At 58.0% G+C, this 21687-nt stretch overlaps 3 protein-coding genes across 3 annotated transcripts in view; all 3 read right to left on the bottom strand.

Annotated features, from left to right (window-relative positions):
• Positions 1 to 752: 752 nt before the first annotated feature.
• Positions 753 to 2220, bottom strand: LOC136160784 (spidroin-2-like). The gene is made up of 2 exons (XM_065924922.1): positions 1801 to 2220; positions 753 to 1649 (listed from the first exon to the last, which is right to left on the bottom strand). The coding sequence occupies exons 1-2, from the start codon at positions 2218 to 2220 to the stop codon at positions 753 to 755; spliced, it is 1317 nt and encodes a 438-aa protein (XP_065780994.1).
• A 184-nt stretch (positions 2221 to 2404) lies between these two features.
• LOC136160843 (spidroin-2-like) lies at positions 2405 to 3985 on the bottom strand. Its single transcript, XM_065925054.1, has 2 exons — positions 3537 to 3985; positions 2405 to 3311 (listed from the first exon to the last, which is right to left on the bottom strand). Exons 1-2 carry the CDS (start codon positions 3983 to 3985, stop codon positions 2405 to 2407), a joined length of 1356 nt encoding a protein of 451 aa, XP_065781126.1.
• A 14599-nt stretch (positions 3986 to 18584) lies between these two features.
• The window catches only part of LOC136160902 (centrosomal protein of 135 kDa-like), a 166749-nt gene continuing 163646 nt past the window's right edge, over positions 18585 to 21687 (bottom strand). The window contains exon 13 of the mRNA XM_065925188.1: positions 18585 to 18834. Within this exon, the coding sequence (XP_065781260.1) occupies positions 18585 to 18834 (250 nt within the window). The remainder of the gene's footprint in view (positions 18835 to 21687) is intronic.

The following is a 21687-nucleotide window of genomic DNA, read 5'->3' on the forward strand; positions in this document are numbered from 1 at the left end:
GGGTCCCTCGCAACTAGACAGGAGTCCTGAAGTCGCTGCACACACCCGAGTTTGGAAGGGCCATCCCCGTCGTAACTCAAGAATATACCCCAGGTTCACATAGCAACTCGAGAAAACCATGAGACTCACCCCTTGCCGCGAGATGAGGCCCGATTCCCCTCCACTGCGTGCAGAGCAATTCCATGCTCCCCATCAAACCTGAAAGGAGCTTTGATTTCCTTGATGGCACTCCAGAGAAACTCAGGGAACACTGTCTCAAGTCTAGAGGGATCCTGAGGTCACTGGGATCCAGGCTCCCCGGCTCCCAGCCTCCCAGGCTCCCAGGCTCCCAGGCTCCCATGCGAAGACTCGAGAGCTGCTGTAAACCAGTCTCCGGGCTCCTGGGCGTTTGCTCGAGAGCTGCGGGCCCCAGTCTCCCAGGCTCCCAGGTGAAGACTCGAGAGCTGCTGTAAACCAGTCTCCGGTTTCCCAGGCGTTTGCTTGGGAGCTGCTGGCCCCAGGCTCCCAGGCTCCCAGGCTCCCAGGCACGCAGGCGAAGACTCGAGAGCTGCTGTAAACCAGTCTCCGGGATCCCCGGCGTGTGCTAGGGAGTTGCTGGCCACAGGCTCCCAGGCTCCCAGGCACGCAGGCGAAGACTCGAGAGCTGCTGTAAACCAGTCTCCGGGATCCCAGGCGTGTGCTAGGGAGTTGCTGGCCACAGGCTCCCAGGCTCCCAGGCTCCCAGGCTCCCACGCGAAGACTCGAAAGCTGCTTTAAACCAGTCTCCCGGCTCCCGGGCTGCCGGCTCCCGGGCTCCCGGGCCCCTGGCTCCCGGGCTCCCGGCTCCCAGGCTCCCGGGCTCCCGGGCTCCCGGGCTCCCGGCTCCCGGGTTCCCGGCTCCTGGGCTCCCGGGATCCCGGGCTCCCGGCTCCCGGCTCCCGGGCTCCCGGCTCCCGCGCTCCCGGGCTCCCGGCTCCCGCGCTCCCGGGCTCCCGGGCTCCCGGCTCCCGGGCTCCCAGGCGAAGACTCGAGAGCTGCTGTAAACTAGTCACTGTGCTCCCGGGCGTTTGCTCGGGAGATGCTGGCCCCAGGCTCCCAGGCTCCCAGGCTCCCAGGCTCCCGGGGTCCCGGCCCCCAGCTCTCGGGCTCCCGGGCTCCCGGCTCCCGGGCTCCCGGGCTACCGGATCCTGGCTCCCGGGCTCTCGGGCTCCCGGCTCCCGGGCTCCCGGGCTCCAGGCTACCGGTCTCCCGGCTCCCGGGCTCCCGGGCTCCCGGCTCCTGGGCTCCCGGGCTCCCGGGCTCCCGGGCTCCCCCTCCCGGGCTCCTGGGCTCCCGGGCTCCCCCTCCCGGGCTCCCGGCTCCCGGGCTCCCGGCTCCCATCTCCCGGGCTCCAGGCTCCCAGGGTCCCGGCCCCCGGCTCTCGGGCTCCCGGGCTCCCGGCTCCCATCTCCCGGGCTCCCGGCTCCCGGGCTCCCGGCTCCCGGGCTCCTGGGCTCCCGGCTCCCGGTCTCCCGGCTCCTGTGTTCCAGGCTCCCAGGCTCCCGGGCTCCCGGGCTCCCGGCTCCCGGCTCCCGGGCTCCCGGCTCCCGGGCTCCTGGGCTCCTGGCTCCCGGGCTCCCGGGCTCAAGGCTCCCGGCTCCTGCGCTCCCGGCTCCCGCGCTCCCGGGCTCCTGGCTCCCGGGCTCCCGGGCTCAAGGCTCCCGGCTCCTGCGCTCCCGGCTCCCGCGCTCCCGGGCTCCCGGCTCCCGGGCTCCCGGGCTCCCGGGCTCCCGGCTCCCAGGCTCCCAGGCGAAGACTCGAGAGCTGCTGTAAACTAGTCACTGTGCTCCCGGGCGTTTGCTCGGGAGATGCTGGCCCCAGGCTCCCAGGCTCCCAGGCTCCCAGGCTCCCGGGGTCCCGGCCCCCGGCTCTCGGGCTCCCGGGCTCCCGGGCTCTCGGGCTCCCGGCTCCCGGACTCCCGGGCTCCCAGATCCCGGCTCCCGGGCTCTCAGGCTCCCGGGTCCCGGGCTCCCGGGCTCCCGGGCTACCGGGCTCCCGGCTCCTGGACTCCCGGGCTCCCGGGCTCCCGGCTCCTGGGCTCCCGGGCTCCCGGGCTCCTGGGCTCCCCCTCCCGGGCTGCCGGGCTCCAGGGCTCCCCCTTCCGGGCTCCCGGCTCCCGGGCTCCCGGCTCCCATCTCCCGGGCTCCAGGCTCCCAGGGTCCCGGCCCCCGGCTCTCGGGCTCCCGGGCTCCCGGCTCCCATCTCCCGGGCTCCCGGCTCCCGGGCTCCCGGCTCCCGGGCTCCTGGGCTCCCGGCTCCCGGTCTCCCGGCTCCTGTGTTCCAGGCTCCCAGGCTCCCGGGCTCCCGGGCTCCCGGCTCCCGGCTCCCGGGCTCCCGGCTCCCGGGCTCCCGGGCTCCTGGGCTCCTGGCTCCCGGGCTCCCGGGCTCAAGGCTCCCGGCTCCTGCGCTCCCGGCTCCCGCGCTCCCGGGCTCCTGGCTCCCGGGCTCCCGGGCTCAAGGCTCCCGGCTCCTGCGCTCCCGGCTCCCGCGCTCCCGGGCTCCCGGCTCCCGGGCTCCCGGGCTCCCGGGCTCCCGGCTCCCGGGCTCCCAGGCGAAGACTCGAGAGCTGCTGTAAACTAGTCACTGTGCTCCCGGGCGTTTGCTCGGGAGATGCTGGCCCCAGGCTCCCAGGCTCCCAGGCTCCCAGGCTCCCGGGGTCCCGGCCCCCGGCTCTCGGGCTCCCGGGCTCCCGGGCTCTCGGGCTCCCGGCTCCCGGACTCCCGGGCTCCCAGATCCCGGCTCCCGGGCTCTCAGGCTCCCGGGTCCCGGGCTCCCGGGCTCCCGGGCTACCGGGCTCCCGGCTCCTGGACTCCCGGGCTCCCGGGCTCCCGGCTCCTGGGCTCCCGGGCTCCCGGGCTCCTGGGCTCCCCCTCCCAGGCTGCCGGGCTCCAGGGCTCCCCCTTCCGGGCTCCCGGCTCCCGGGCTCCCGGCTCCCATCTCCCGGGCTCCAGGCTCCCAGGGTCCCGGCCCCCGGCTCTCGGGCTCCCGGGCTCCCGGCTCCCATCTCCCGGGCTCCCGGCTCCTGGCTCCCTGGCTCCCGGCTCCCCGGCTCCCGGCTCCCCGGCTCCCGGGCTCCCGGTCTCCCGGCTCCCGGCTCCCAGGATCCCGGGCCCCCGGGCTCCCGGGCTCCCACCTCCCGGGCTCCCGCCTCCCGGGCTCCCGGCTTCCCGGCTCCCGGCTCCCCGGCTCCCGGGCTCTGGGGCTCCCGGGCTCCTGGCTCCCGGGCTCCCGGGCTCAAGGCTCCCGGCTCCCGGGCTCCCGGGCTCCCGGCTCCCGGATCCCGGACTCCCGGGCTCCCGGACTCCCGGGCTCGAGGCTACCGGGCTCCCGGGCTCCCGGGCTCCCGGCTCCCGGCTCCCGGGCTCCCGGCTCCCGGGCTCCCGGCTCCCGGGCTCCGGGGCTCCCGGGCTCCCGGCTCCCGGGCTCCCGGGCTCAAGGCTCCCGGCTCCCGGGCTCCCGGGCTCCCGGCTCCCGCATCCCGGACTCCCGGGCTCCCGGACTCCCGGGCTCGAGGCTACCGGGCTCCCGGGCTCCCGGCTCCCGGCTCCCGGATCCCGGACTCCCGGGCTCCCGGACTCCCAGGCTCTCCCTCCCGGGCTCCCGGATCCCGGGCTCGTGGGCTCCCGGCTGCCGGGCTCCCGGCTCCCGGGCTCCCGGGCTCTCCCTCCCGGGCTCCTGGGCTCCCGGCTCCCGGGCTCCCGGATCCCGGGCTCGTGGGCTCCCGGCTGCCGGGCTCCCGGCTCCCGGGCTCCCGGGCTCTCCCTCCCGGGCTCCCGGGCTCCCGGCTCCCGGGCTCCCGGATCCCGGGCTCGTGGGCTCCCGGCTCCCGGGCTCCCGGATCCCGGGCTTCCGGGCTCCCGGCTCCCGGGCTCACGGCCCCCGGGCTCCCGGGATCCCGGGCTCCCGGCTCCCGGCTCCCGTGCTCCCGGGCTCCCGGCTCCCGGGCTCCCGGCTCCCGGGCTCCCATGCTCCCAGGCGAAGACTCGAGAGCTGCCTGGGAGCCTGGGACCAGCATCTCCCGAGCAAACGCCCGGGAGCCCAGAGACTGGTTTACAGCAGCTCTCGAGTCTTCACCTGGGAGCCTGGGAGCCTGGGAGCCTGGGAGCCTGGAAGCCTGGGAGGCTGGGTCCAGCATCTCCCGGGCAAACGCCCGGGAGCCCAGAGAGTGGTTTACAGCAGCTCTCGAGTCTTCGCCTGGGAGCCTGGGAGCCTGGGAGCCTGGGAGCCTGGGAGCCAGGGAGCCTGGGAGCCTGGGGCCAGCATCTCCCGAGCAAACGCCCGGGAGCCCAGAGACTGGTTTACAGCAGCTCTCAAGTCTTTGCCTTGGAGCCTTGGAGCATGGGAGCCTGGGAGCCTGGGAGCCTGGGAGCCTGGGAGCCTGGGAGCCTGGGATCCTGGGGCCAGCATCTCCTGAGCAAACGCCCGGGAGCCCAGAGACTGGTTTACAGCAGCTCTCGAGTCTTCGCCTGGGATCCTGGGAGCCTGGGAGCCTGGGAGCCTGGGAACCTGGGAGGCTGGGGCCAGCATCCCCTGAGCAAACGCCCGGGAGCCCAGAGACTGGTTTACAGCAGCTCTCGAGTCTTCGCCTGGGAGCCTGGGAGCCTGGGAGCCTGGGAGCCTGGGAGCCTGGAGCCAGCATCTCCCAAGCAAACGCCCGGGAGCCCAGAGACAGGTTTACAGCAGCTCTCGAGTCTTCGCCTGGGAGCCTGGGAGCCTGGGAGCCTGGGAGCTTGGGAGCCTGGGGCCAGCATGTCCCGAGCAAACGTGTTCCTCTCGAGCTGTCCAATGGATGGGAGGTCGCCTGTCGAGAAAGGGCAGGGTTCTAGGGCATTCTCTAGTGTCTCCCCAGGGGCTTCAGACATCCCTTCATCTTGTGAGATGAAATCCAGCTTGCCTCAAGTCACTGCAGGAATTCCAGCCTGATTTAGAGTCAGGGCATCTCGGGGTCGATCCAGTGGAGACCATAAATTCAACGTTCCTCTCCCAGACATACAGCTATGAGAAGCCTCCTCTTGTGGTGTTTGTGGACAGTTGGCATTCCTCTTGATTTGAAGCCAGGAAATCAGCTCTCAGCTCGAGATGATTCGGAATACACGGAGTTGTTTCTCGTTGGTGAAGTGACTTTTGGATCCCTCTAGACTTGATACAGTGTTCCTGGGGATTCTCTGGAATGCCATCAAGGAAAGCAAGGCTCCCTTCGGGTTTGATGGGGAGCACGGAATGGCTCTGCACGCAGTGCAGGGGAATCGGGCTTCATCTCGCGGCCAGGGGGGAGTCTCATGGTTTTTCTCGAGTTGCAGCGGGAACCTGCGGTATATTCTCGAGTTACAGCGGGGATGGCCCTTCCAAACACGGGTGTGTTCAGCGACGTCAGGACTCCTGTCTAGTTGCGAGGGACCCCTCGGGAGTCTCCTCGCGGCTTGAAAGGGCCATAGGAACACCTCTCGAGGTGAGGCTGCCGACCCAGGTTCCCTTTCCTGTTGCCACTGGGATCCTGGGATTCCTGTCCATTTTCCAGAGGAGACAGGCATCGTCTCCTTTGGAATCATTGAACTCCGTTTTCTTCTCGAGCTGTCCAATGGATGGGAGGCCGCCTGTCGAGAAAGGGCATGGTGTTAGGTCATTCTCTAGTGTCTCCCCAGGGGCTTCAGACATCCCTTCATCTTGTGAGATGAAATTCAGCTTGCACTCAAGTCACTGCAGGAATTCCGGCCTGATTTCGAGTCAGGGCGTATCTGGGTCGATTCCACTGGAGGCCGCAAATTCAACCTCCCTCAAGCAGAAGTACAGGTGCGAGAAGCCTCTCCTTGTGGTGCTTGTGGACAGTTGGCATTCCTCTTGATTTGAAGCCAGGAAATCAGCTCTCACCTCGAGATGATTGAGGATACACGGAGCTCCTTCAGGTTGCTACAGTGTCCTCAGGAACCCTCTTGACTTGAGACAGGGTTCCTAGGGTTTGTCTGGAGTGCGATCAAGGAAATCAAGGCTCCTTTCAGGTTTGATGGGGAGCACGCAATTGCTCTGCATGCTGTGTAGGGGAATCTGGCCTCATCTCGCGGCGAGGGGGGTGTCTCATGGTTTTTCTCGAGGTGCGGCAGTAACCTGGGGTATATTCTCGAGTTACGGCGGGGATGGCCCTTCCAAACACGGGTGTGTTCAGCGACGTCAGGACTCCTGTCTAGTTGCGAGGGACCCCTCGGGAGTCTCCTCGCGGCTTGAAAGGGCCATAGGAACACCTCTCGAGGTGAGGCTGCCGACCCAGGTTCCCTTTCCTGTTGCCACTGGGATCCTGGGATTCCTGTCCATTTTCCAGAGGAGTCAGGCATCGTCTTCTTTGGAATCACTGAACTCCGTGTTTCTCTCGAGCTGACCAATTGATCGGAGGCTGCCTCTCTAGAAAAGGCAGGGAGCTAGGGCTTTCTCTAATGTCTCCCCAGGGGCTTCAGACATCCCTTTATCTTGTGAGATGAAATCCTGCGTGCACTCAAGTCACTGCAAGAATTCCAGCCTGATTTCGAGTCAGGACATCTCGGGGTCGAATCCAGTGGAGGCCATAAATTCAACATCCCTCTCCCAGACGTACAGCTGCAAGAAGCCTCCTCTTGTGGTGCTTGTGGACAGTTGGCAATCCTCTTGATTTGAAGCCAGGAAATTCGCTCTCACCTCGAGATGATTGGGGGTGCACAGAGGGCTTTCTGGTTTCTGCAGTGACTTCAGGATCCCTCTAAACTTGAGAGAGTGTTCCTTGAGATTCTCTGGAGTGCCGTCAAGGAAATCAAGGCCCCTTTCTGGTTTGATGGGGAGCACGCAATTGCTCTGCATGCAGTGCAGGGGAATCGAGCTGCATCTCGCGGCGAGGGGGGGTTTCATGGTTTTTCTCGACCTGCGGTGGGAACCTGGTGTATATTCTCGAGTTAAGGCGAGGATGGTGCGTCCAAACACGGGTGTGTTCAGTGACGTCAGAACTCATGTCAAATTGCGAGGGACCCCTCGGGAGTCTCCTCGCAGCTTGAAAGGGCCATAGGAACACCTCTCGATTTGAGGCTGCAGACCCTGTTTCCCTTTCCTGTTGCCACTGGGACCCTGGGATTCCTGTCCATTTTCCAGAGGAGTCAGGCATCGTCTCCTTTGGAGTCATTGAACTCCGTGTTCCTCTCGAGCTGTCCAATTGATGGGAGGCCGCCTCTCTAGAAATGGCAGGGAGCTAGGGCTTTCTCTATTGTCTCCCCAGGGGCTCAGACATCCCTTTATCTTGTGAGATGAAATCCAGCTTGCACTCAAGTCACTGCAATAATTTCGGCGTGATTTAGAGTCAGGGCATCTCGGGGTCGATTCGAGTGGAGGCCATAAATTCAAGGTCCCTCTCCCAGACGTTCAGCTGCGAGAAGCCTCATCTTGTGATGCTTGCGGACAGTTGGCATTCCTCTTGATTTGAAGCCAGGAAATTCGCTCTCACCTCGAGATGATTGGTGGTACACGGAGCTCTTTCTGGTTCTTTCAGTTACCTCAGGATTCCTCTAGACTTGAGAGAGTGTTCCTTGAGTTTCTCTTGAGTGCCATCAAGGAAATCAAGGCTCCTTTCAGGTTTGACGGGGAGCACGGAGTTGCTCTGCATGCAGTAAAGAGGAATCGGGCTTCATCTGTCGGCGAGGGGGGAGTGTCATGGTTTTTCTCGAGTTGCGGCGGGAACCTGGGGTATATTCTCGAGTTACGGCTGGGATGGCCCTTCCAAACAAGGGTGTGTTCAGCGACGTCAGGACTCCTGTCTAGTTGCGAGGGACCGGTCGGGAGTGTCCTCGCAGCTTGAAAGGGCCGTAGGAACACCACTCGAGGTGAGGCCGCAGACCCAGGTTCCCTTTCCTGTTGCCACTGGGATCCTGGGATTCCTGTCCATTTTCCAGAGGAGTCAGGCATCGTCTCCTTTGGAATGATTGAACTCTGTGTTCCTCTCGAGCTCTCCAATGGATGGGAGGCCGCCTCTCTAGAAAAGGAAGGGTGCTAGGGCTTTCTCTAATGTCTCCCCAGGGGCTTCAGACATCCCTTCATCTTGAGAGATGAAATCCAGCTTGCACTCAAGTCACTGCAGGAATTCTGGCCTAATTTCAAGTCAGGGTATCTCGGGGTCGATTCCACTGCAGGCCGCAAATTCAACCTCTCTCAACCAGACGTACAGCTGTGAGAAGCCTCTTCTTGTGGTGCTTGTGGACAGTTGGCATTCCTCTTGATTTGAAGCCAGGAAATCCGCTCTCAGCTCGAGATGATTCAGAATACACGGAGCTGTTTCTGCTTGGTGAAGTGACTTTCGGATCCCTCTAGACTTGAGACAGTGTTCCTGGGGTTTCTTGGAGTGCCATCAAGGAAATCAAGGCTCCTTTCGGGTTTGATGGGGAGCACGCAATTGCTCTGCATGCTGTGCAGGGGAATCGGGCCTCATCTCGCGGCGAGGGGGGAGTCTCACGGTTTTTCTCGAGTTGCGGCGGGAAACTGGGGTATATTCTCGAGTTACGACGGGGATGGCTCTTCCAAACACGGGTGTGTTCAGCGACGTCAGGACTCCTCTCTAGTTGCAAGGGAACCATCAGGAGTCTCCTCACGGCTTGAAAGGGCCATAGGAACACATCTCGGGGTGAGGCGGCAGACCCAGGTTCCCTTTCTTGTTTCCACTGGGATCCTGGCATTCCTGTCCATTTTCCAGAGGAGTCAGGCATCGTCTCCTTTGGAATCATTGTACTCCGTGTTCCTCTCGAGGTGTCCAATTGATGGGAGGCCGCCTCTCTAGAAAAGGCAGGGAGCTAGGGCTTTCTCTAGTGTCTCCTCAGGGGCTTCAGACATCCCTTTATTTGTGAGATGAAATCCAGCTTGCACTCAAGTCACTGCAAGAATTCAGGCCTGATTTAGAGCAGGGCATCTCGGGGTCGATTCCAGTGGAGGCCATAAATTCAACGTCCCTCTCCCAGACGTTCAGCTGCGAGAAGCCTCCTCTTGTGGTGCTTGTGGACAGTTGGGATTCCTCCTGATTTGAAGCCAGGAAATCATCTCTCAGCTCGAGATGATTCAAAATACACGGAGCTGTTTCTGGTTGGTGAAGTGACTTAAGGATTCCTCTAGACTTGAGACACTGTTCCTGGGGTATCTCTGGAGTGCAATCAAGGAAATCAAGGCTCCTTTCGGGTTTGATGGGGAGCACGCAATTGCTCTGCATGCTGTGAAGGGGAATCGGGCCTCATCTCGCGGCGAAGGGGGAGTCTCATGATTTTTCTAGAGTTGCAGCGGGAACCTGGGGTATATTCTCGAGTTAAGGCGGGGATGGCACTTCCAAACACGGGTGTGTTGAGCGACGTCAGGACTCCTGTCTAGTTGCGAGGGACCCCTCGGGAGTCTCCTCGCGGCTTGAAAGGGCCATAGGAAAACCTCTCGAGGTGAGGCGGCAGACCCATTGTCCCTTTCCTGTTGCCACTGGGATCCTGGGATTCCTGTCCATTTTCCAGAGGAGTCAGGCATCGTCTCCTGTGGAATCATTGAACTCCGTGTTCCTCTCGAGCTGTCCAATAGATGTGAGGCCACCTGTTGAGAAAGGGCAGGGTGCTAGGGCACTCTCTATTGTCTCCCCAGGGTCTTCAGACATCCCTTCATCTTGTGAGATGAAATCCAGCTTGCACTCAAGTCACTGCAGGAATTCCGGCCTGATTTCGAGTCAGGGCATCTCGGGGTCGATTCCACTGGAGGCCTCAAATTCAACCTCCTTCAACCAGACGTACAGCTGTGAGAAGCCTCCTCTGGTGGTGCTTGTGGTCCGCTGGCATTCCTCTTGATTTGAAGCCAGGAAATCAGCTCTCACCTCGAGATGATTCGGAATACACGGAGCTGTTTCTGGTTGGTGAAGTGACTTTAGGATCCTTCTAGACTTGAGACAGTGTTCCTGGGGTTTCTCTGGAGTGCAATCAAGGAAATCAAGGCTCCTTTCGGGTTTGATTGGGAGCACGCAATTGCTCTGCATGCTGTGCAGGGGAATCGGGCCTCATCTCGCGGCGAGGGGGGAGTCTCATGGTTTTTCTCTAGTTGCGGCGGGAAACTGGGGTATATTCTCGAGTTACGACGGGGATGGCCCTTCCAAATACGGGTGTGTTCAGCGACGTCAGGACTCCTGGCTAGTTGCGAGGGACCCCTCGGGAGTCTCCTCGCGGCTTGATAGGGCCATAGGAAAACCTCTCGAGATGAGGTAGCAGACACATTGTCCCTTTCCTTTGCCACAGGGATCCTGGGATTCCTGTCCATTTTCCAGAGGAGTCAGGCATCGTCTACCTTTGGAATCATTGAACTCCGTGTTCCTCTCCAGCTGTCTAATTGGTGGGAGGCCGCCTCTCTAGAAAAGGCAGGGAGCTAGGACTTTCTCTAGTGCCTCCCCGGGGGCTTCAGACATCCCTTTACCTTGTGAGATGAATACCAGCCTGCACTCAAGTCACTGCAAGAATTCAGGCCTGATTTAGAGTCAGGGCATCTCGGGGTCGATTTCAGTGGAGGCCATAAACTCAATTTCCCTCTCCCAGACGTACAGCTGCGAGAAGCCTCCTCTTGTGGCCCTTGTGGACAGTTGGCATTCCTCTTGATTTGAAGCCAGGAAATTCGCTCTCACCTCGAGATGATTGGGGGTACATGGAGCTCTTTCTGGTTCCTGCAGTGACCTCAGGATTCCTCTAGACTTGAGAGAGTGTACCTTGACGTTCTCTGGAGTGCCATCCAGGAAATCAAGGCTCCTTTCGGGTTTGACGGGGAGCACGGAATTGCTCTGCACGCAGTGCAGGGGAATCGGGCTTCATCTCGCGGCGAGGGGGGAGTCTCATGGGTTTTCTTGAGTTGCGGCGGGAACCTGGGGTATATTCTCGAGTTACGGCGGGGATGGCCCTTCCAAACACGGGTGTGTTCAGCGACGTCAGGACTCCTGTCTAGTTGTGAGGGACCCCTCGGGAGTCTCCTCGCGGCTTGAAAGGGCCATAGGAAAACCTCTCGAGGTGAGGCGGCAGACCCATTGTCCATTTCCTGTTGCCACTGGGATCCTGGGATTCCAGTCCATTTTCCAGAGGAGTCAGGCATCATCTCCTTTGGAATCATTGAACACCGTGTTACTCTCGAGCTGTCCAATTGATGGGAGGCCGCGTCTTTAGAAAAGGAAGGGAGCAAGGGCTTTCCCTAGTGTCCCCCCTGGGGCTTCAGAGATCCATTTTTCTTGAGAGATGAAATCCAGCTTGCACTGAAGTCACTGCAAGAATTCCAGCCTGATTTCGAGTCAGGGCATCTTGGGGTCGATGACAGTGGAGGCCATAAATTCAACGTCCCTCTCCCAGATTACACCTGCGAGAAGCCTCCTCTTGTGGTGCTTGTGGACAGTTGGCATTCCTCTTGATTTGAAGCCAGGAAATTCGTTCTCACCTCGAGATGATTAGGGGTACACGGAGCTCTTTCTGTTTCCTGCAGGGACCTCAGGATCCCTCTAGACTTGAGAGAGTGTTCCTTAAATTTCTCTGGATTGCCATCAAGGAAATCAAGGCTCCTTTCGTGTTTGACGGGGAGAACGGTATTGCTCTGCACGCAGTGCAGGGGACTCGGGCTTCATCTCACGGTGAGGGGGACTCTCATGGTTTTTCTCGAGTTGCGGCGGGATCCTGGGGTATATTCTCGAGTTATGGCGGGGATGGCCCTGCCAAACACGGGTGTGTTCAGCGACGTCAGGACTCCTGTCTAGTTGCGAGGGACCCCTCGGGAGTCTCCTCACGGCTTGAAAGTGCCATAGGAACACCTCTCGAGGTGAGGCCGCAGACTTAGGTTACCTTTCCTGTTGCCAGAGGGATCCTGGGATTCCTGTCCATTTTCCAGAGGAGTCAGGCATCGTCTCCTTTGGAATCATTGAACTCCGTGTTCCTCTCGAGCTGTCCAATGGATGGGAGTCCGCCTGTCGAGAAAGGGCAGGGTGCTAGTGCATTCTCTAGTGTCTCCCAAGGGCCTTCAGACATCCCTTCATCTTGTGAGATGAAATCCAGCTTGCACTCAAGTCACTGTAGTAATTCCGGCCTGATTTCGAGTCAAGGCATCTCGGGGTCGATTCCACTGGAGGCCGCAAATTCAACCTCCCTCAACCAGACGTACAGCTGGGAGAAGCCTCCTCTTCTGGTGCTTGTGGACAGTTGGCATTCCTCTTGATTTGAAGCCAGGAAGTCAGCTCTCAGCTCGAGATGATTCGGAATACATGGAGCTGTTTCTGCTTTGTGAAGTGACTTTAGGTTCCCTCTAGATTTGAGATAGTGTTCCTGGGGTTTCTCTGGAGTGACATCAAGGAAATCAAGGCTCCTTTCGTGTTTGACGGGGAGCACAGAATTGCTCTGCACGCAGTGCAGGGGCATCAGGGTTCATCTCGCGGCGAGGGGGGAGTCTCATGGTTTTCTCGAGTTGCGGCGGGAACCTGGGGTATATTCTCGAGTTATGACGGGGATGGCCCTTCCAAACACGGGTGTGTACAGCGACGTCAGGACTCCTGTCTAGTTGCGAAGGACCCCTCGGGAGTCTACTCCTTGCTTGAAAGTGCCATAGGAACACCTCTCTAGGTGAGGCCGCAGACCCAGATTCCCTTTCCTGTTGCCACTGTGATCCTGGGATTCCTGTCCATTTTCCAGAGGATTCAGGCATCGTCTCCTTTGGAATCATTGAACTCCGTGTTCCTCTCGAGCTGTCCAATGGATGGGGGGCCACCTGCCGAGAAAGGACAGGGTGCTAGGGCATTCTCTAGTGTCTCCCCAGGGGCTTCAGACATCCCTTCATCTTGTGAGATAAAATCCAGCTTGCACTCAAGTCACTACAGGAATTCTGGCCAGATTTCGAGTCAGGGCATCTCGGGATCGATTCCACTGGAGGCTGCAAATTCAACATCACTCAACCAGACGTACAGCTGCGAGAAGCCTCCTCTTGTGGTGCTTGTGGACAGTTGGCATTCCTCTTGATTTGAAGCCAGGAAATTCGCTCTCACCTCGAGATGATTGAGGGTACACGGAGCTCTTTCCTGTTCCTGCAGTCACCTCAGGATCCCTCTAGACTTGATAGAGTGTTCCTTGAATTTCTCTGGAGTGCCATCAAGGAAATCAAGGCTCCTTTTCGGTTTGACGCGGAGCACAAAATTGCTCTGCACGCAGTGCAGGGGACTCGGGCATAATCTCTCGGCGAGGGGGGAGTCTCATGGTTTTTCTCGAGTTGCGGCAGGAACCTGGGGTATATTCTCGAGTTAAGACGGGGATGGCCCTTCCAAACACGGGTGTGTTCAGCGAAGTCAGCACTCCTGTCTAGTTGCTGGGGACTCCTCAAGAGTCTCCTGGCAGCTTGAAAGGGCCATGGGAACACCTCTCAAGGTGAGGGGGCAGACCCAGAGTCCCTTTGCTGTTGCCACTGGGATCCTGGCATTCCTGTCCTTTTTCCAGAGGAGTCAGGCATCGTCTCCTTTGGAATCATTGAACTCCGTGTTCCTCTCGAGCTATCCAATGGATGGGAGGCCGCCTGTCGAGAAGGGGCAGGGAGCTAGGGCTTTCTCTAGTGTCTCCCCAGGGGCTTCAGACATCCCTTCATCTTGTGAGATGAAATCCAGCTTGCATTCAAGTCATTGCAGGAATTCCGGCCTGATTTCGATAAGGGCATATCGGGGTCGATTCCGTTGGAGACCGCAAGTTCGACGACCCTCTCACAGACGTACAGCTGAGAGAAGCCTCCTCTTGTGGTGCTTGTGGAGAGTTGGCATTCACTTCATTTAAGCCAGGAAACCAGCTCTCACCTCGAGATGATTTGGGATACCCGGAGACCTTTGGGGTTGCTGCAGTGACCTCAGGATCCCTCTAGACTTGAGACAGTGTTCCTGGGGTTTCTATGGAGTGACATCAAGGAAATCAAGGCTCCTTTCGAGTTTGATGGGGAGCACGGAATTGCTCTGCACGCAGTGCAGGGGAATCGGGTCTCATCTCGCAGGGAGGGGGGAATCTCATGGTTTTTCTCAAATTGCGGCACGATCCTGGGGTATATTGTTGAGTTACGACGCGGATGGCCCTTCCAAACACGGGTGTGTTCAGCGACGTCAGGACTCCTGGCTAGTTGCGAGGGACGCCTCAGGAGTCTCCTTGCGGCTTGAAAGGGCCATAGGAGCAATTCTCGAGTTGAGGCAGCAGACCCAGTGTCCCTTTCCTGTTGCCACTGTGATCCTGGGATTCCTGTCTATTTTCCAGAGGAGTCAGGCATCATCTCCTTTGGAATCTTTGAACTCCGTGTTCCTCTCGAGCTGTCCAAATGGTGGGTGGACGCCTGTCGAGAAGGAGCAGGGAACTAGGGCTTTCTCTAATGTCTCTCCAGGGGATTCAGACATGCCTTCATCTTGTGAGATGAACTCCAGCTTGCACTCAAATCACTGCAGGATTTCCGGCCTGATTTCGAGTCAGGGCATCTCGGGGTCGATTCCATTGAAGGCCGCAATTCAACGTCCCTCTCTCAGACGTACAGCTGAGAGAAGCGTCCTCTTGAAGTGCTTGTGGACAGTTGGCATTCCTCTTGATTTGAAGCCAGGAAATCAGCTCTCACCTGGAGATGATTTGCGGTACACGGAGCTCTTGCTGGTTGCTGCAGTGACCTCAGGATCCCTCTAGACTTGAGACAGTCTTACAGGGGTTTCTCTGGAGTGCCATCAAGGAAATCAAGGCTCCGTTCAGGTTTGATAGGCAGCACGAAACTGCTCTGGCTTGCACTCAAGTCACTGCAGGAATTCCGGCCTGATTTCGTGTCAGGGTATCTCGGGGTCGATTCCATTGGAGGACGCAAGTTCAACGTCCCTCTCACAGACGTACAGCTGAGAGAAGCCTCCTCTTGTGGTGCTTGTGGACAGTTGGCATTCCTCTTGATTTGAATCCAGGATATCAGCTCTCACCTCGAGATGATTTGGGTACACGAAGCTCTTTCTGGTTTCTGCAATTACCTCAGGATCCCTCTAGACTTGAGACAGTGTTACAGTGATTTCTCTGGAGTGCCATCAAGGAAATGAAGGCTCCGTTCGGGTTTGATAGGAAGCACGAAACTGCTCTGGACGCAGTGCACTGGAATCGGACATCATCTCGCGTCGAGGGGGGAGTCTCATGGTTTTTCTCGAGTTGTAGCGGGAACTTGTGGTATATTCTCGAGTTACGACGGGGATGGCCCTTCCAAACACGGGTGTGTTCAGCGACGTCAGGACTCCTGTCTAGTTGCGAGGGACCCTTCGGGAGTCTCCTCGCCACTTCAAATCGCCATAGGAACACCTCTCGAGGTGAGGCGGCAGACCCAGGGTCCCTTTCCTTTTGCCACTGGGATCCTGGGATTCCTGTCCATTTTCCAGAGGAGTCAGGCGTCGTCTCCTTTGGAATCATTGAACTCGTGTTCCTCTCGAGCTGTCCAATGGATGGGAGGCCGCCTGTCGAGAAGGGGCAGGGAGCTAGGACTACCTCTAGTGTCTTCCCAGAGGCTTCAGACATCGCTTCATCTTGTGCGATGAAATCCAGCTTGCACTCAAGTCTCTGCAGGAGTTCCAGCCTGATTTCGTGTCGGGGCATCTCGGGGTCGATTCCATTGGAGGCCGCAAGTTCAACGTCCCTCTCACAGACGTAAAGCTGAGAGAAACCTCCTCTTGTGGTGCTTGTAGACAGTTGTCATTCTCTTGATTTGAAGCCAGTAAATCAGCTCTCACCTCGAGATGATTTTGGGTGCACGGAGCTCTTTCTGGTTGCTGCAGTGACCTAAGGATCCCTCTAGATTTGATACAGTGTTCCTGGGGTTTCTCCGGAGTGCCATCAAGGAAATCAAGGCTCCTTTCGTGTTTGATGGGGAGCACGGAATTGCTCTGCACGCTGTGCAGGTGAATCAGGCCTCATCTTGCGGCGAGGGGGCAATCTCATGGTTTTTCTCGAGTGCGGCGGGCACCTGGGGTATATTCTCGAGTTACGACGGGGATGGCCCTTCCAAACATGGGTGTGTTCAGCGAAGTCAGGACTCCTGTCCAGTTGTGAGGGACCACTCAGGAGTCTCCTCGCGGCTTGAAAGGGAGATAGGAACACCTCTCGATATGAGGCGGCAGACCCAGGGTCCCTTTCCTGTTGCCATTGTGATCCTGGGATTCCTGTCCATTTTCCAGAGGAGTCAGGCATCGTCTCCTTTGGAATGATTGAACTCAGTGTTCCTCTCAAGCTGTAAAATGGATGGGAGGCCGCCTGTTGAGAAGGGGCAGGGAACTAAGGCTTTCTCTAGTGTCTCCCCAGGGGCTTCAGACATCCCTTCATCTTGTGAAATGAATTCCAGCTTGCACTCAATTCACTGCAAGATTTCCGCCCTGATTTCGAGTCAGGGCATCTCGGGGTCGATTCTATTGGAGTCCGCAAATTCAATGTGCCTCTCACAGATGACAGCTGAGAGAAGCCTCCTCTTGTGGTGCTTGTGGACAGTTGGCATACCTCTTGATTTGAAGCCAGGAAATCAACTCTCAGCTCGAGAAGATTTGGGGTACACGGAGCTCTTTCTGGTTCCTGCAGTGACCTCAGTATCCCTCTAGACTTGAGACAGTGTTCCAGGGGTTTCTCTGGAGTGCCATCAAGGAAATCAATGCTCCTTTCACGTTTGATGGGGAGCATGGAATTCCTCTGCACGCAGTTCAGTGGAATCAGGCTTCATCTCGCGGCGAGGGGGGAGCCTCATGGTTTTAATCGAGTTGCGGTGGGAACATGGGGTATATTCTCGAGTTACGACGGGTATGGCCCTTCCAAACACGGGTGTGTTCAGCGACGTCAGGACTACTGTCTAGTTCCGAAGGACCCCTCGGGAGTCACCTCGCGGCTTGAAAGGGGTATAGAAACACTTCTCGAGGTGAGGCGGCAGACCCAGGTTCCCTTTCCTGCTGCTACTGGTATCCTGGGATTCCTCTCCATTTTCCAGAGGAGTCAGGCATCGTCTCCTTTGGAATCATTGAACTCCGTGTTCCTCTCGAGCTGTCCAATGGATGGGAGGCCTCCTGTCGAGAAGGGGCAGGGAGCTAGGGCTTTCTCTAATGTCTCCCAAGGGGGTTCAAACATCCCTTCATCTTGTGAAATGAAATCCAGCTAGCACTCAAGTCACTGCAGGAATTCCGGCCTAATTTCGAGTCAGGGCATCTCGGGGTTGATTACATTGGTGGCCGCAAGTTCAACGTCCCTCTCACAGACGTAGAGCTGAGGGAAGCCTCCTCTTGTGGTGCCTGTGGACAGTTGGCATTCCTCTTGATTTGAAGCCAGGAAATCAGCTCTCACCTCGGGATAATTTGGGGTACACGGAGTTATTTCTGGTAGCTGCAGTGACCTCAGGATCCCTCTAGATTTGAGACAGTGTTCCTGGGGTTTCTTGGAGTGCCATCAAGTAAATCCAGGCTCCTTTCGGGTTTGATGGAGAGCACGGTATTGCTCTGCACGCAGTGCAGGGGAATCGGGCCTCATCTCGCGGCGCGGGGGGACTCTCATTATTTTCCTCGAGTTGCGGGGGGAACCTGGGGTATATTCTCGAGTTCCGACGGAGACGGCCCTTCCAAACATGGGTGTGTTCAGCGACGTCAGGACTCCTGTCTAGTTGCGAGGGACCCCTCGGGAGTCTCCACGCGGCTTGAAACGGCCATAGGAACACCTCTCAAGGTGAGGCGGCAGACCCAGGGTAGCTTTCCTGTTGCCACTGGGATCCTGGGATTCCTGTCCATTTTCCAGAGGAGTCAGGCATCTTCTCCTTTGGAATTATTTAACCCCATGTTCCTCTCAAGCTGTAAAATGAATGGGAGGCCACCTTTCGAGAAGGGGCAGGGAGCTAGGGCTTTCTCTAGTGTCTCCCCAGGGGCTTCAGACATCCCTTCATCTTGTGAGATGAATTCTAGCTTGCACTCAAGTCACTGCAGGATTTCCGGCCTGATTTCGAGTCAGGGCATCTCGCGGTCGATTCTATTAGTGTCCGCAAGTTCAATGTGCCTCTCACAGACGACAGCTGAGAGAAGCCTCCTCTTGTGGTGCTTGTGGTCAGTTTGCATTCCTCTTGATTTGAAGCCAGGAAATCAGCTCTCAGCTCGAGAAAATTTGGGGTATCCGGAACTCTTTCTGGTTGCTGCAGTGACTTCAGGGTCCCTCTAGACTTGAGACAGTGTTCCTCGTGTTTCTCTGGAGTGCCATCAAGGAAATCAAGGCTCCTTTCAGGTTTGATGGGGAGCACGGAATACCTCTGCACGCAGTTCAGTGGAATCGGGCCTCATCTCGCGGCGACGGGGCAGTCTCATGGTTTTTCTCGAGTTGCGGCGGGAACCTGTGGTTTATTCTCGAGTTACGACGGGGATGGCCCTTCCAAACTCGGGTGTGTTCAGCGACGTCAGTACTCCTGTCTAGTTGTGACAGACACCTCGGGAGTCTCCTCCCGGCTTGAAAGGGCCATAGGAACACCACTCGATTGAGGCCGCAGACCCAGGGTCCCTTTCCTGTTGCCACTGGCATCCTAGTATTCCTGTCGATTTTCCAGAGGAGTCAGGCATCGTCTCCTTTGGAATCATTGAACTCCGTGCTCCTCTCGAGCTGTCCAATGGATGGGAGGCCGCCTGTCGAGAAGGGGCAGGGATCTAGGACTATCTCTAGTGTCTCCCCAGAGGCTTCAGACATCGCTTCATCTTGTGCGATGAAATCCAGCTTGCACTCAAGTCTCTGCAGGAATTCCAGCCTGATTTCGAGTCGGGGCATCTCGGGGTCGATTCCACTGGAGGCCGCAAGTTCAACGTCCCTGTCACAGACATACAGCTTAGAGAAACCTCCTCTTGTGGTGCTGGTAGATAGTTGTCATTCTGTTGATTTGAAGCCAGTAAATCAGCTCTCACCTCGAGATGATTTTGGGTGCATGGAGCTCTTTCTGGTTGTTGCAGTGACCTCAGGATCCCTCTAGATTTGATACAGTGTTCCTGGGGTTTCTCTGGAGTGCCATCAAAGAAATCAAGGCTCCTTTCGTGTTTGATGCGGAGCACGGAATTGCTCTGCACGCTGTGCAGGGGAATTCGGCCTCATCTCGCGGCGAGGGGGGAGTGTCATGGTTTTTCTCGAGTTGCGGCGGGAACCTGGTGTATATTCTCGAGTTACGACGGGGGTGGGCCTTCCGAATACGGGTGTGTTCAGGGACGTCAGAATTCCTGTCTAGTTGCGAGGGACCACTCCGGAGTCTCCTCGCGGTTTGAACGGGCCGTAGGAACACCTCTCGATATGAGGCGGCAGACCCAGGGTCCCTTTCCTGTTGCCATTGTGATCCTGGGATTCCTGTCCATTTTCCAGATTAGTCAGGCATCATCTCCTTTGGAATTATTGAACTACGTGTTCCTTTCTTGCTGTCCTATTGATGATAGGCTGCCTGTTGATAAGGGGCAGGGAGCTAGGGCTTTCTCTAGTGTCTCGCCAGAGGCTTAAGACATCCCTTCCTCTTGTGAGATGAAATCCAGCTTGCACTCAAGTCACTGCAGGAATTCCGGCCTGATTTCCAGTCAGGGCATCTCGGAGTCGTCGATTCCATTGGAGGGTGCAAACTCAACTTCCCTCTCACAGACCAACAGCTGAGAGAATCCTCGTCGTGTGCTGCTGTGGACAGTTGGGGTTCCTCTGGATTTGAAGCCAGGAAATCTGCTCCCACCTCGAGATGATTTGGGGTACACAGAGCTCTTTCTGGTTGTTGCAGTGACCTCAGTATCCCTCTAGACTTGAGACAGTGTTCCTGGGCTTTCTCTGGAGTGCCATCAAGGAAATCAAGGCTCCATTTGGGTTTGATCGGGAGCACGGTATTGCCCTGCTCGCAGTGCAGGGGAATCGTGCCTCATCTCGCAGGAGGGTGGAGACTAAAGGTTACGACGGGAATGGCCCTTCCAAACACGGGTGTGTTCAGCGACGTCAGGGCTCCTGTCTATTTGTGAGGGAACCCTTGGGAGTCTCTTCACGGATTGAAATTTCCATAGGAATACCTCTGGAGTTGAGGCGACAGACCCAGTGTCCCTTTCCTGTTGCCACTGGGATCCTGGGATTCCTGTCCATTTTCCAGATGAGTCAGGCATCGTCTCCTTTGGAATCATTGATCTCCGTGATCTTCTCGATCTGTCCAATGGATGGGAGGCCACCTGTCGAGAAGGGGCAGGGAGCTTGGGCTTTCTCTAATGTCTCCCCAGGGGCTTCAGACATCCCTTCATGTTGTGAGATGAAATCCAGCTTGCACTCAAGTCACTGCAGTAATTCCGGCCTGATTTCGTGTAAGGGCATCACAAGGTCGATTCCATTGGGGGCCGCAAGTTCAACGTCCCTCTCACAGACGTACAGCTGAGAGAAGCCTCCTCTTGTGGTGCTTGTGGCCAGTTGGCATTCCACTTGATCTGAAGCCAGGAAATCAGCTCTGACCTCAAGATGATTTGGGGCAAACGGAGCTCTTTCTGGTTGCTGCAGTGACCTCAGGATCCCTCTAGACTTGACGTGGTGTTCCTGGGGTTTCTCTGGAGTGCCATCAAGGAAATCAAGGCTCCTTTTGGGTTTGAAGGGGAGCACAGAATTGTTCTGCACGCAGTGCAGGGGAATCGGGCCTCATCTCGGGTCGAGGGGGGAGTCTTTGGTTTTTATTGAGTTGCGGCAGGAAACTGGGATATACTCTCGAGTTACGACGGGGTTGGCCCTTCCAAACACGGGTGTGTTCAGCGACGTCAGGACTCCTGTCTAGTTGCAAGGGACTCCTCGTGAGTCTCCTTGCGGCTTGAAAGGGTCATAGGAATACCTCTCGACGTGAGGCGGCAGACCCAGGTTCCCTTTCCTGTTGCCACTGGGATCCTGGGATTCCTGTCCATTTTCCAGAGGAGTCATGCATCGTCTCCTTTGAAATCATTGAACTCCGTGTTCCTCTCGAGCTGTCCAATGGATGGGAGACTGCCTGTCGTAAAGGGGCAGGGAGCTAGGGCTTTCTCTAATGTCTCCCCAGGGGCTTAAGACATCCCTTCATCTTGTGAGATGAAATCCAGCTTGCACTCAAGTCACTGCAGGAATTCCGGGCTGATTTCGAGTCAGGGCATCTCGGGGTCGATTCCATTGGTGGCCGCAAGTTCAACGTCCCTCTCAAAGACGTACAGCTGAGAGAAGCCTCCTTGTGGTGCTTGTGGACAGTTGGCATTCCCCTTGATTTGTAGCCAGTAAATCAACTCTCACCTCGAGATGATTTGGGGTTCACGGAGCTCTTTCTGGTTGCTGTAGTGACCTAAGGATCCCTCTAGACTTGAGACAGTGTTCCTGGAGTTTCTCTGGAGTGCCATCAAGGAAATCATGGCTCCTTTTGATTGTGATGGGGAGCACGGAATTGCTCTGCATGCAGTGCCGGGGAATCGGGCCTCATCTCGCGTCGAGGGGCGAGTCTCATTGTTTTTCTCGAGGTGCGGCAGGAACCTGGGCTATAATCTCGAGTTACAACGGAGATGGCCCTTCCACGCACGGGTGTGATCAGCGACGTCAGGACTCCTGTCTAGTTGCGAGGGACCTCTCGGGAGTCTCCTCGGGGCTTGAAAGGGCCATAGGAACACCTCTCGAGGTGAGGCGCAGACCCAGGGTCCCTTTCCTGTTGCCACTGGGA

The sequence above is a fragment of the Muntiacus reevesi genome, chromosome 1 (assembly GCF_963930625.1).
Source record: "Muntiacus reevesi chromosome 1, mMunRee1.1, whole genome shotgun sequence".
NCBI lineage: Eukaryota > Metazoa > Chordata > Mammalia > Artiodactyla > Cervidae > Muntiacus > Muntiacus reevesi.

Excerpts from the sequence above, each read along its gene's own strand:
- LOC136160784 (XM_065924922.1), bottom strand. The coding sequence starts at position 2,220 with ATGGGAGCCGGGAGCCCGGGAGCCCGAGAGCCGGGGGCCGGGACCCTG. Across the intron at positions 1,650-1,800 it reads AGCAAACGCCCGGGAGCACA|GAGCCCGGGAGCGCGGGAGC; the intron begins GTGACTAGTTTA and ends CCCGGGAGCCAG.
- LOC136160843 (XM_065925054.1), bottom strand. The coding sequence starts at position 3,985 with ATGGGAGCCCGGGAGCCGGGAGCCCGGGAGCCGGGAGCCCGGGAGCAC. Across the intron at positions 3,312-3,536 it reads GCCGGGAGCCCGGGAGCCCG|CCCGGGAGTCCGGGATCCGG; the intron begins GTAGCCTCGAGC and ends GGAGTCCGGGAG.